Genomic DNA, 12,773 nt, shown 5'->3' with positions numbered 1-12,773 from the left:
CGGGAATCGAACCGGCGCGCTTCTTCTGGCGCAGCAGCAGGTGTCTGAAGAGGCTGGCGATGTCTTTAGAGCGCAGCGCGTAGTCGAAGATGGAGCGGCTCACTGGATCCTTCAGGACACTCAGCAGAACCAGCTCCTTATCCATCTGAGGAGACACGGCAGGTTCAGGAGGAGGAGGAGGAGCAGGAAACAGAGGAGGAGGAGGAGGAGGAGCAGGAAACAGAGAAGGAGGAGGAAACAGAGGAGCAGGGGGAGGTGGCATAGGAGGAGCAAACAGAGGAGGAGGAGGTGGTATAGGAGGAGCAGGAGGAGGAAATAGAGGAGGAGGAGCAAACAGAGGAGGAGGAGGTGGTATAGGAGGAGCAGGAGGAGGAAACAGAGGAGGAGGAGGAAACAGAGGAGGAGGAGGAGGAGGAGCAGGAAACAGAGGAGGAGGAGGAAACAGAGGAGCAGGGGGAGGTGGTATAGGAGGAGCAAACAGAGGAGGAGGAGGTGGTATAGGAGGAGCAGGAGGAGGAAACAGAGGAGGAGGTGGTATAGGAGGAGCAGGAGGAGGAAACAGAGGAGGAGGAGGAGGTATAGGAGGAGCAAACAGAGGAGGAGGAGGTGGTATAGGAGGAGCAGGAGGAGGAAACAGAGGAGGAGGAGGAAACAGAGGAGCAGGAGGAGGTGGTATAGGAGGAGCAGGAGGAGGAAACAGAGGAGCAGGGGGAGGTGGTATAGGAGGAGCAAACAGAGGAGGAGGAGGTGGTATAGGAGGAGCAGGAGGAGGAAACAGAGGAGGAGCAGGAGGAGGAAACAGAGGAGGAGGAGGAGGTGGTATAGGAGGAGCAAACAGAGGAGGAGGAGGTGGTATAGGAGGAGCAGGAGGAGGAAACAGAGGAGGAGGTGGTATAGGAGGAGCAGGAGGAGGTGGTATAGGAGGAGCAGGAGGAGGAAACAGAGGAGCAGGAGGAGGTGGTATAGGAGGAGCAGGAGGAGGAAACAGAGGAGGAGGTGGTATAGGAGGAGCAGGAGGAGGAGGTGGTATAGGAGGAGCAGGAGGAGGAAACAGAGGAGCAGGAGGAGGAGGTGGTATAGGAGGAGCAGGAGGAGGAAATAGAGGAGGAGGAGCAGGAGGAGGAGGTGGTATAGGAGGAGCAGGAGGAGGAAATAGAGGAGGAGGAGCAGGACTCCTGACCTGGATGATGGGCTGGGTGATGAAGGCGTTGAGGTGAGGCATCAGCTTGCAGTAGACGTCGGCCACATTGAGCGTCTGCGCCACCACGGTGATGAAGCCCACGGCGCCGTAACGGATCCACAGGTTGGGGTGGCACAGGAACGGCGCTACGGCAACCAGCAGAGGACAAATTACTGCTGCGGCTTGGAGACAGAGGAGGGAACTGTGGATTCATTAGTCCCGGGAAGCAGCATGATGTTCAGGGAAACGGGTCAGAACCACTGGACAAGAACCAACGGGTCAGAACTACCGGACCAGAACCACCAGGTCAGAACCAACGGGTCAGAACCACCGGGTCAGAACCAACGGGTCAGAACTACCGGACCAGAACCACTGGACCAGGACCACCAGGTCAGAACCAACGGGTCAGAACCAATGGGTCAGAACTACCGGACCAGAACCACTGGACCAGAACCACCAGGTCAGAACCAACGGGTCAGAACCAACGGGTCAGAACTACCGGACCAGAACCACTGGACCAGGACCACCAGGTCAGAACCAACGGGTCAGAACCAATGGGTCAGAACTACCGGACCAGAACCACTGGACCAGAACCACCAGGTCAGAACCAACGGGTCAGAACCACCGGGTAAGAACCAACGGACCAGAACCAACGGGTCAGAACCACCAGGTCAGAACCAACGGACCAGAACCAACGGGTCAGAACCAACGGGTCAGAACCACCAGGTCAGAACCAACGGGTCAGAACCAACGGACCAGAACCACCAGGTCAGAACCAATGTCGACATTTCCCACAGGATTGTGGGTTATGTAGTGTCTTATTTGCTTTGGTTCTGGTGGGTCAGGAGCCTACAGACGGCATCCAGAGCTGCAGCTTTACTGGGACAAACTGGTAAAAACTGGTGAAACTGGTAAAAAACTGGTGAAACTGGAAGGATGCACCCTTAAAACAAAAGTTTTATTCATACTTTTTTTATTTAATTACATTTAAATTAGAACTATTCTGTACATTTCAGGCTAATTTATTTTTATTTCTGAGACCAGAAGGGCTGGGATTGATGGAGTTATTGTCACAAATGGCTTTATTTACTTCAGACCGACCCTCTCCGTAGGCTGTCAGATCAGCCTGCGGGCAAAACGAGTGGATTGAGACTCTTCCGCATTAAGCCCCGCCTCCCGCCACTGCGCTACATCGGGAGCGCGCACCGCACCTGCTTTCACCGTCATTGTAACATCTCATAAACAGAAGGATTAGGCTCATATGAACTCAATAAAAAAACAAAATACCATGTCAACACATAGCATCCAGCCCTACATGTTGGAACCTGAATCAGAGCCTGAAAACGAAGTGGAAAACAGCAACCCACAGCAACGAATGCAGCAGGATGTCTCTCTTTGGTAAACTCACCAGCCATCGTTGGAAATAACTTTATCCCACGTTTTCCACCCGCCTGATGTATTTGTACATGCCCTTGTTAACCAGTAGAAGGTAACCAATCACCGAACCTTATCCCCCGGGACGTCACAAGGATTTCCACGTAGAAAAAAATTCTAAAACAACACATTTTTCGTCGCCATGGAAACCTAACGGAGAGAGTGTTGGAACTAAAACTCAAACTCAAACATGCGTTCAGGTGATAAAAAACAGTGTTGTTCACATGTCTGATGAGGATTCAACACTGTAACACTGTAGAAAGCTCAGAAAACTCCAAATACCAGAATAGGAACCCTTTAACTGTTTGTTCCAAATAAACTCGAAACTAGACGTCAGTTTCTTTTTAGACACGTTTCCCAACATCAGCTGGTCATTTAGTCCATGTTCCCGCTGATGTCGGGACGTTTCACGCCGACTTCCGCTTGTTTGAGAGTTTAGTTCAGACGCGACGCGCTCGGCGTTCCCGGACGTCGGGACCGGAAACGTCAGACGCGCCGCGCTCGGCGTTCCCGGACGTCGGGACCGGAAACGTCAGACGCGCCGCGCTCGGCGTTCCCGGACGTCGGGACCGGAAACGTCAGACGCGCCGCGCTCGGCGTTCCCGGACGTCGGGACCGGATACGTCAGACGCGCCGCGCTCGGCGTTCCCGGACGTCGGGACCGGAAACGTCAGACGCGACGCGCTCGGCGTTCCCGGACGTCGGGACCGGATACGTCAGACGCGCCGCGCTCGGCGTTCCCGGACGTCGGGACCGGATACGTCAGACGCGCCGCGCTCGGCGTTCCCGGACGTCGGGACCGGAAACGTCAGACGCGCCGCGCTCGGCGTTCCCGGACGTCGGGACCGGAAACGTCAGACGCGCCGCGCTCGGCGTTCCCGGACGTCGGGACCGGATACGTCAGACGCGACGCGCTCGGCGTTCCCGGACGTCGGGACCGGATACGTCAGACGCGCCGCGCTCGGCGTTCCCGGACGTCGGGACCGGAAACGTCAGACGCGCCGCGCTCGGCGTTCCCGGACGTCGGGACCGGATACGTCAGACGCGCCGCGCTCGGCGTTCCCGGACGTCGGGACCGGAAACGTCAGACGCGCCGCGCTCGGCGTTCCCGGACGTCGGGACCGGATACGTCAGACGCGACGCGCTCGGCGTTCCCGGACGTCGGGACCGGATACGTCAGACGCGCCGCGCTCGGCGTTCCCGGACGTCGGGACCGGATACGTCAGACGCGCCGCGCTCGGCGTTCCCGGACGTCGGGACCGGAAACGTCAGACACAAGAAAACATGAATGTTTTTAAACTTCTGATCTGCTGAAAAACATCTGAATAGTTTTATTTCTTCATTAAAATGATTTTCCATCTGATAAAAAAATAATTTTAGATGAGAAACATCCAGAAACAACCCTCTCAGCGCCGCCTGGTAAAACCAGTTAAACCAGTGAAACTTCCAGCAACAGGAAACCAGTAGTTTTGTTCAGGAAGAGTGGCGATGGAGCAAAACATTGTGCCCCCCCCCTCTCACCGATGTCGCTGACAAACTCGTAGATGTGCGGCTTCTGCAGCAGACCCAGCTGGCACATGCAGGTCAGCGCGTTCAGAGCTTTGTAGATGACGAACTCCTCGGTGTCGCTCAGACCCTGCTGCAGCAGCGGCTTCAGGATGGACGAGCTTTGCCAGCCCACGTACGCCGCCACACCTGCAACACAACGCAGCGGTGGTGAGATGTAGAGGGGCCGCCGGCCGGCAGGCGGGGGACGGGACCTTACCCACGATGCTGTCGAAGAACGCCCCCCGCAGGTGCCAGTCGTTCTTGTCGTTCAGGAAGGTGATCATGTGGGACAGCAGGACGTCGTTGGCTTTCTGCCGGCCGAAGAAGACGCAGAGCCGCGTGATCCCGTTCTCCATCAGCGACTGCTTCACGATGTTTTCAGCGTCGCTCAGCAGCGTCACCACCTTCTGCTGCACCATCTCATGGAGCGCCTGCAGCTCTGAGAAGCACACAGGTCAGGCCGCCGCCACGCCCGTCAGGCCGCCGCCACGCCCGTCAGGTCACAGTCACGCCCGTCAGGTCACAGTCACGCCCGTCAGGCCACCGCCACGCCCGTCAGGCCACCGCCACGCCCGTCAGGCCACCGCCACGCCCGTCAGGCCACCGCCACGCCCGTCAGGTCACAGTCACGCCCGTCAGGTCACAGTCACGCCCGTCAGGTCACAGTCACGCCCGTCAGGCCACCGCCACGCCCGTCAGGTCACAGTCACGCCCGTCAGGTCACAGTCACGCCCGTCAGGTCACAGTCACGCCCGTCAGGTCACAGTCACGCCCGTCAGGCCACCGCCACGCCCGTCAGGCCACCGCCACGCCCGTCAGGTCACCGTCACGCCCGTCAGGCCACCGCCACGCCCGTCAGGTCACCGTCACGCCCGTCAGGCCACCGCCACGCCCGTCAGGTCACCGTCACGCCCGTCAGGCCACCGCCACGCCCGTCAGGCCACCGCCACGCCCGTCAGGTCACCGCCACGCCCGTCAGGTCACCGCCACGCCCGTCAGGTCACCGCCACGCCCGTCAGGCCACCGCCACGCCCGTCAGGTCACCGCCACGCCCGTCAGGTCACCGCCACGCCCGTCAGGCCACCGCCACGCCCGTCAGGCCACCGCCACGCCCGTCAGGTCACCGTCACGCCCGTCAGGCCACCGCCACGCCCGTCAGGCCACCGCCACGCCCGTCAGGCCACCGCCACGCCCGTCAGGTCACCGCCACGCCCGTCAGGCCACCGCCACGCCCGTCAGGCCACCGCCACGCCCGTCAGGCCACCGCCACGCCCGTCAGAAAACCGGCTTACCTGAGTCGTAGTTCTCGTTGGGGTGGCTGGACTCTTCGGCGTCCTCGCCACTCAGGTCCTGCTCTGTGTTGACGTTGTTCTCCTGAACCAGTTCCAGGAAGCGCAGGGCGCTCTCCGCCAGGTGGGCGATGTTCTCTGAGGAAACAAGGCGGAAAGATCTAGTATCGGTCCTGATGAGGTAAAAATGTGAGACTTCCTCCTACTGGGCCGACTGGGGGAAAATCCTGACTCTGTTTGGTTTTGACTCCTCAGGCCTGGGATGGGCGTGTTGCGACACGAGATCAGAGGAACACCGATTAGGGGAGCTATGAAGTTAGCAAGCGAGCCCTGGTGCAGTGTGCTGCCCCCTAGCGGTGAACTCCAGCACTAAACGTTTTGGTCCCAACGTGCCCGTGCTGTTGGCAGCCAGTACACGCCAACGCCGCTGAACGTTGCCGTGAACACAACGAGCAGGTGCGTCCCGGCCCGAACAGGAAACTAGAGGAAGAGAGGATTCCACGACTTTTAGTTCCAACTAATTTCGTAGCATCGTCATCTGAACACCGCAAAGCGCCTAGAAGGAAACAGTTTCAAACAAAACCTGCCGAAGTACGGCAGCGGTGCGATACTCTGCTGTCCGGCAAATACTTTGCACCTGAACGCAGCGCGCCGAGTGTGGCGAAAGGGAAAGGGGCGGGGCCTGATTAAATGTCATAAGTTAAACTCAGCGCGAAGGAAAAGTCCAGAACATCCGACAGACGTAACTGCTGGTTCAGACAATCCAGGAAACTAATGAACAAAAAACGTGACGCTACGTAACGTCTGCACTAATGCTACGGTAGGCTAATGACTCTCACACCGGTTAGCTTAAAATAACATCAGTTACCGATGTATTTGTTACAAATACACGACTTTCTCAGCTAGATGTCCTCTAACGACGTGTAGTCCGGCTTTGTCTTCGTCTCTCCTCTGAGACGTCCCCTAACGACATGTGCGTGCTAACGCGTTAAGTACGTTTTTATTCATTTATCCAGATTTTGCGGCCCTTCCTGTTAGTCGATCAGCTGACCACGAAGCAGGAAGCTGGGGTGTCGGCAGCGCGCTGATGAGGTTTTTATGCTTCTTATCGTTAAAGTCGGCTCAGCCCAGCTGAAGACCCGCCCCTCTGACCTGCGTACGCCAGCCGGACGATGGTGGCGTCGTCCTGAGCCAGGTGGGCGATGCCCGGCAGGATGTACTCGGGGTAAATGTTGACGTCATTCCTCGGCACCTCCTTCACCATCGCCAGCACCTTGGTCAGCGTGCGGACCGCCTGGGCGCGCACGCGGGGCACGGGGTCGTTGCAGAAGTGCAGCAGGTACGGCGTGATGCGGTCCAGGAGGATCTCCACGCCGAGCCGGGGGGCCAGGTGCAGGATGAGCTCCAACGCCGCCAGCTTGGAGTCGCAGGAGTGCAGCGTCTGCAGGCAGGAAGTGATGACGGACACCAGCACCGTGAGGCCCTGCTCCTCCCTGGAGCTCGGCGCCGCATCGCCGCCGTCCTGCAAGGAGACGGAGCCTGGAAGAGACGTGCCCAGTCACAAAGCTAAGCATCTCTTCAAAGAGCTTCTCCGTGCAGACGAGCTCACCTCCCCGCAGGTTGTGTAGGATGTTGTCCAGGTCTTTGCGGATGACGAGGACGCGCTCGTCGGCGGACTGGAAGGTCTCCTTGGCGAACTGGGCCATGTACGGCTGCAGGAAGGTGTAGAAGATGTCGGGGAAGGCCTTCCCTCTCTGCTGCTTCAGGTACTCCTCAGCAGTCAGACGCTTCTCCGGCTCGCGCTGCACCATCTGACACACCTGAAGCAGACGCCGGGACATGATGGAAGCGTCTCCGTGGCGACAGACACGTCACCATGTTTCACTGAGACAGAAAAATACTGAGAAGCTCAATCATCGCATCAACCACAACGACAGCCGCGCTCTGGCCGGGTCCGGCAGCCAATCAGCACACAGAACCTGACGGATCGTCCAGCAGGTCATCAGAACCAGCCCAACGGCGTTGACGAGACGCGCTTCGGTGTCTGCGAACGTGGCAGCGGAGCGGGTGCTTACCAGCTCTCGGACGCTGCGGTCCTCGATCTTGGCGAGAACCGGCTCCGTCTGGAAGAGTCCCTTCCGGTACGCCAGCAGCTGGGACAGGTCGAAGAGAGGAACGCCCTCCGTGAACAGCTCGGCGACCACGCACCCTGAAACACACAGACCGAGTCACGGAAACATTTCCCACGCCAACCTGAAACCCGTCCCGATTGGTCGGCTGGACAGGTGGGACGGTACCTGCAGAGAAGATGTCCATGGCCTGCCGGAGCTCGCCACGGCTCCTCTGGTTGTTGTTGGTCAGGTCCACCAGCGGCGTGTTTTGGTCGCTCTCGGTGGTGAACATGCTTCCGTCCACGAACCTCTCGGGGGCGATGTAGCACGTCCTCCGCCTGGACGTGTCGAAGAAGTAGTTGAAGTCGGCGGGGTTGTCCTCCGGCAGGTAGGTGGGCTTGAAGCTGGCGAAGTCGGTGAGCAGCACCCAGTTCCAGCTGGTCACCATCACGTTCTCCGTCTTGATGTCGCCGTGACGGACGCCGGCTTTGTGTGCCTGGTCCACAGCGTTTAGGATCTGGAAGGCGAGCCAGCGCTTCTCCACGTCGTTGAGGAACGGCCGTGTGCTGATGCGGTCGTACAGGTTGTCCCGCACATACTGACGGAACAGGATGGCGGCCTTCTCTGTCAGCGAGGTCTTCTGGAAGGGCAGGCAGTTCTGGCAGGAGTGCAGCCGGATCTTCAGCTCCTCCAGCTCCTGCTTGTAGCTGGTCAGCGGCAGCGACGGGTCCTGGATGGCAAAGACTTTCACCACCAGCAGGCCCTCACGGTGTTTGGCCCGCGCCACCTTGAAGAAGCGCGTGCTGCCCAGGCTCTTATCGTACTCATGATCGTGGATGTCGGAGAAGTAGCTGTCCACGGAAAGGATCTGGGCGGGGGCGATGCCGGCCAGCTGGTTCCCCATCGCACCTCCACCTGTCTGAGACAGAAACCATCATCAGAACCTCCAGTCCAGAAACATCAAGACTTCCAGCAAAAACCAGGAAAATGGTTTTTCTCCCAACTGCTGAAAATTTAGAGCCAAACGTCACAAAACAAGAAAAAAACGGGAATTTTAGTGTGAATATTGATGTTAAAATGATTTAATACGTTTCTGACACCAAGTGGAAGAAATCACTGATTTATTTCTCATCATGGATATTTTGTTGATGATTGTCATTTTAATTTTGATCGTCTTTTTTTTATTTTATTCATTTATTTTTTTTGTGTGTGTGTGTGCCAATGTGGATCCCTAAGATTGTTTTGATGAGATTTTTACCTATGTGAGTGTGTGTGAAAAGTGAGTATATGAAATGAAAAATACTTCATTAATCCCCAAAGGGAAATACTGTAGTATATAATAATAATAACTAGAGGAGGTCTTGTTCCGGAGGCTGATGGCTGCTGGCAGGAATGATCTTCTGTATCTTTCAGTCTTGCATCGGACCTGAAGGAGCCTCTCACTGAACACACTTTGTTGTTTCATCACTGTGTTGTGGAGAGGGTGTGAAGAATCCTCCATCATCTTCATCAGCTTGTGCAGCATTCTTCTTTGGACAATCAGCTCCAGAGTTACTCCAAGCACAGAAGCAGCTTTCTGGATCAGTTTGTTGATTCTCTTCAAGTCTCTGGTTCTGATGCTACTACCCCAGCAGATGCTGCAAAGCTGACTGCACTCTCCACAACAGACTTATAGAAGATACGCAACATCTTGGTGCAGACGTTAAACCATCTCAGCTTCCTTAAGAAGTACAGTCTGCTCTGACCTTTCTTGTAGATGTAGTCAGTGTTGCATTTCCAGTCCAGTTTGTTGTCCAGCTGAACTCCAAGATACTTGTATTCCTCCACCACCTCCATCATCTCTTTTGTTTTGCTGCTATTTAATATGAGATGATTGTCACCGCACCATTTAAGAAACTGACTGACCAGTTCTCTGTACTCTGCTTCTTGTCCATCCCTGATACACCCCACAACTGCAGAGTCATCAGAGTATTTCTGCAGATGACAGGACTCAGAGTTGTACTGGAAGTCTGAGGTGTACAGAGTGAAGAGGAATGGCCAGAGTACAGTTCCTTGTGGTGCACCAGTGCTGCTGACCTCCATCTCAGACACACAACCTTTCAGTCTCACAAACTGGGGTCTGTTTGTGAGGTAGTCATAGATCCAGGTGGTTGTGGAGGTATCCACCTGGAATTTATGGAGCTTCTCACATAACAAAGCAGGCTGAATGGTATTAAAAGCACTGAGAAATGAAAGAACATGACCCTCAGAGTGCTGCCTGAATGGTCCAGATGAGAGTGTGCTCTCTGGAGCAGGTATATGATGGCATCTTCAACCCCAAGTCCATTACGATATGCAAACTGTAATGGGTCCTGAAAGGTGTTTACTTGCTTGTTGAGGGGAGCCAGTAAGAGTCTCTCCAGGACTTTCATGATGTGAGATGTCAGGGCAACTGGTCTGTAGTCACTTGGTTCAGCTGGTTGTGTTTTTTAGGCACTGGAACAAGGCAGGAGGTTTTCCACAGCACTGGGACTCTATTTTGTCTCAGACTGGTGTTGAAAAGGTGCTGGAGAATCGGACATAGTTGTTCTGAGCAGGTCTTGAGAACTCTGGGACTGACACCATCTGGACCTGCAGCCTTGTTCTGGTTCAGTTTCTCAAGTTGCTTCTTAACCTGATTGCAGGAGACAAACAAGGTGGAGGTCTCAGGATGTCCTGATGTGGAGGGAGATGAAGCTGTGTTCTGGTCCATGACTGAGCTGCAGGGTGACAGATTGGAGGCGTGACAGGAAAGCAGTGGGCTTATGGAGGGTGTGTGGTCTGTTGGGCTGGAGGTAGGGGGTGAACTGAACCTGGTGAAGAATATGTTCAGCTCATTAGCTCTGTCCAGACCCCCATCAGGCTGGTCCCCCTTTAACTTGAAGCCGGTGATCTTCTTCATTCCAGACCACACATCCCTCAGGTTATTCTGCTGGAGCTGACTTTCTAACTTCTTCCTGTAGTCCTCCTTGCACTTCTTAGTTTGTGTTTTAAGTTGTTTTTGTGTTGCCCTCAATAACTCCCTGTCTCCATCCCTGAAGGCTTTCTTTTTGATGTTCAGCAGCTTTTTCAGGTCACTGGTGATCCAGGGTTTGTTATTGGGGAAGCACCTCACTGTTCTTGTTGGGACGATGCTGTCCACACAGAAGTTTATGTAATCTGTCACACACTCAGTCATGGCGTTGATGTCGTCTCCATGAGGTTCACAGAGGACGTTCCAGTCTGTAGCCTCAAAGCCTCCTCTAAGAGCATCTTCAGCTTCAGCAGACCAGATTTTGATAGTCTTTGTGATGACTGGCTGCTGCTGAACGATGGGCTTGTAGGTGGAGGTGAGAAGAACCAGATTATGGTCAGATCTTCCTAAAGGAGGCAGGGCAGAACAACTGGATCCATTATTCATATTTGCATAAAATAAGTCCAACATCTTATTTTCTCTGGTGGAGCAGCTGACAAACTGCTGGAATGTTGGTAGAGTTGCAGAGAGGGAGACGTTGTTGAAGTCTCCGGAGATCGCCATGAATGAGTTTGGATGCTGTGTTTGTAGCCGAGCAACGGCAGAGCTGATGACGTCACAGGCTGTGTCTGGTGCGGTACCAGGTATTATATAAACCGCTACCAGAATAACACAGGTAAACACTCTGGGTAAAGCACATAATACTGCACTCTCTGTATTCTTTCTGAGACCTTGTTAACATATCGAGCTTGTCCGGTTTGCTAGCTAGTGATCTCACATTACCCATGACGACAGTCGGGAGAAATGGTTTAAATCTCCATCGCTTTCTCCGCTGTCTGACTCCCGCTCTGCATCCTCTTCTCTTTCTTTTCAACTCCATCGGGATTTGATGTGTTGTTTCGCTGATAATCCTGATTTGGGAGAGGTTAATCAGTTGATCCAGATTGTAAACAAGTCTTTCATTGCCATGGAGACTCATCATAACAAGCCTTAAGAGCCAAAAATCTTCCTTGCAACACACCCTCCAAACTGGCATGAAGTCCTCAGAAAAAAAAAAATCTAATTTGAGGTAATATCTATGTGAGAAGAGTTTGTACTTTTCAAAAAATCAAGATAGCAAGTCAGAGATACTACAGTTTGCTGCCAACAGCGCAATCTAGAATTGAATATAAATGTGTTATATAAATTCTATATTTTTGTGTGAAGGCAGGTTTTTAACTTTGTTTTATTCTTGCTTTTTATTTTGTAAAGCACTTTGTGCTACTTTTGTCTGAAAAGCGCGATATAAATAAACCTTGATTGAATATGATGACATGTGTGACGTCATCCTCCCATAATGCACTTCTTCACCTGTGAACTCAGGTAAATGTACCTCAGAGCTGCTGTTAGCTGCTCCTGATGAGCCACGCGCAAAAAACACCTGACACGCGCGTGGACTTAACGTCACAGCGCGCGCCTCCGAGACAAAAGGAAACATCCGGGCCTGAATGGGCTGTCACGTGACTTTAGCTCACCGCTTGCATGCAAGCTAACTGTTAGCCCCGTGATAAATCACGTTTTAATAGAAAAAACACGTTAAAACACCAAAGATAAAAACATGTCGGTGTGAACGGGATGTTTACCGGATGTTTCCGTCAGCTGCGGGCTCGTGACGCAGCTAACCGCGTCAGACTTCGCTCTTATTTAACGTCTTCATGTCGTTTGATGAAGATCTTCCCGCGGCTGCTGCTCCGTTTCCTCCTGAGATGTCCCTCCAGCGTCCCGCGGCAGAACCCCGGGTCGGTTTAAACGGCACAAACCCGGACCGTAGCGGTTTAAATGCAGCCTGACTCAACTAGCCAGCGAGCTAACCGACTAGCCGTCTCCAGTTGTTGTTGTGCATCCGGGTCACCCAGAAGAGACAGCTTGATTAACGCTTCTGATTGGTCTGTTTTAGTCACTGCACAGACAGACGTCTGTCAGACAAATGAGGAACTCCTTCTACATAACTGCGTCAGAAACATAAAAATAAAGGAATATACAGAGAAGACACAAGTTAATGTGTGAATATTAACCCTTAACATCATCGTGACGCAAATAAATTAATCTGAATGTCTGGGGTCACGTTGCTATGACAACTCATGTCTGACATCTGTTTCCGGTGGGAGGAGACCGGTAGAAACCGCTGGAGAGCAGTCGGTTACCACGACAACAGCATCTTTCCTGATAACTTGCTTTTTTTACTACTAGGTACTACAGGT

At 54.0% G+C, this 12,773-nt stretch overlaps 1 protein-coding gene across 1 annotated transcript in view; it reads right to left on the bottom strand.

The window, feature by feature from the left end:
• pik3r4 (phosphoinositide-3-kinase, regulatory subunit 4) overlaps nt 1-12,388 on the bottom strand; it is a 22,749-nt gene extending 10,361 nt beyond the window's left edge. The window contains exons 1-10 of the mRNA XM_079241384.1: nt 12,156-12,388; nt 7,749-8,481; nt 7,527-7,660; nt 7,061-7,271; nt 6,604-6,990; nt 5,455-5,589; nt 4,380-4,601; nt 4,136-4,309; nt 1,181-1,326; nt 1-145 (exon numbers count right to left, since the gene is read on the bottom strand). The exon at nt 1-145 is cut by the window's left edge and continues 59 nt beyond it. Coding sequence (XP_079097510.1) covers nt 1-145; nt 1,181-1,326; nt 4,136-4,309; nt 4,380-4,601; nt 5,455-5,589; nt 6,604-6,990; nt 7,061-7,271; nt 7,527-7,660; nt 7,749-8,466 — 2,272 coding nt within the window. The 5' untranslated portion in view covers nt 8,467-8,481; nt 12,156-12,388. The remainder of the gene's footprint in view (nt 146-1,180; nt 1,327-4,135; nt 4,310-4,379; nt 4,602-5,454; nt 5,590-6,603; nt 6,991-7,060; nt 7,272-7,526; nt 7,661-7,748; nt 8,482-12,155) is intronic.
• Between the last annotated feature and the right edge of the window lie 385 nt (nt 12,389-12,773).

This window comes from Telmatherina bonti, assembly GCF_933228915.1.
Source record: "Telmatherina bonti genome assembly, chromosome: 5".
In the NCBI taxonomy this organism is placed as follows: domain Eukaryota; kingdom Metazoa; phylum Chordata; class Actinopteri; order Atheriniformes; family Telmatherinidae; genus Telmatherina; species Telmatherina bonti.
Note: the sequence above shows the minus strand (reverse complement) of the source record. Positions and strands in the feature narration are given on the sequence as shown.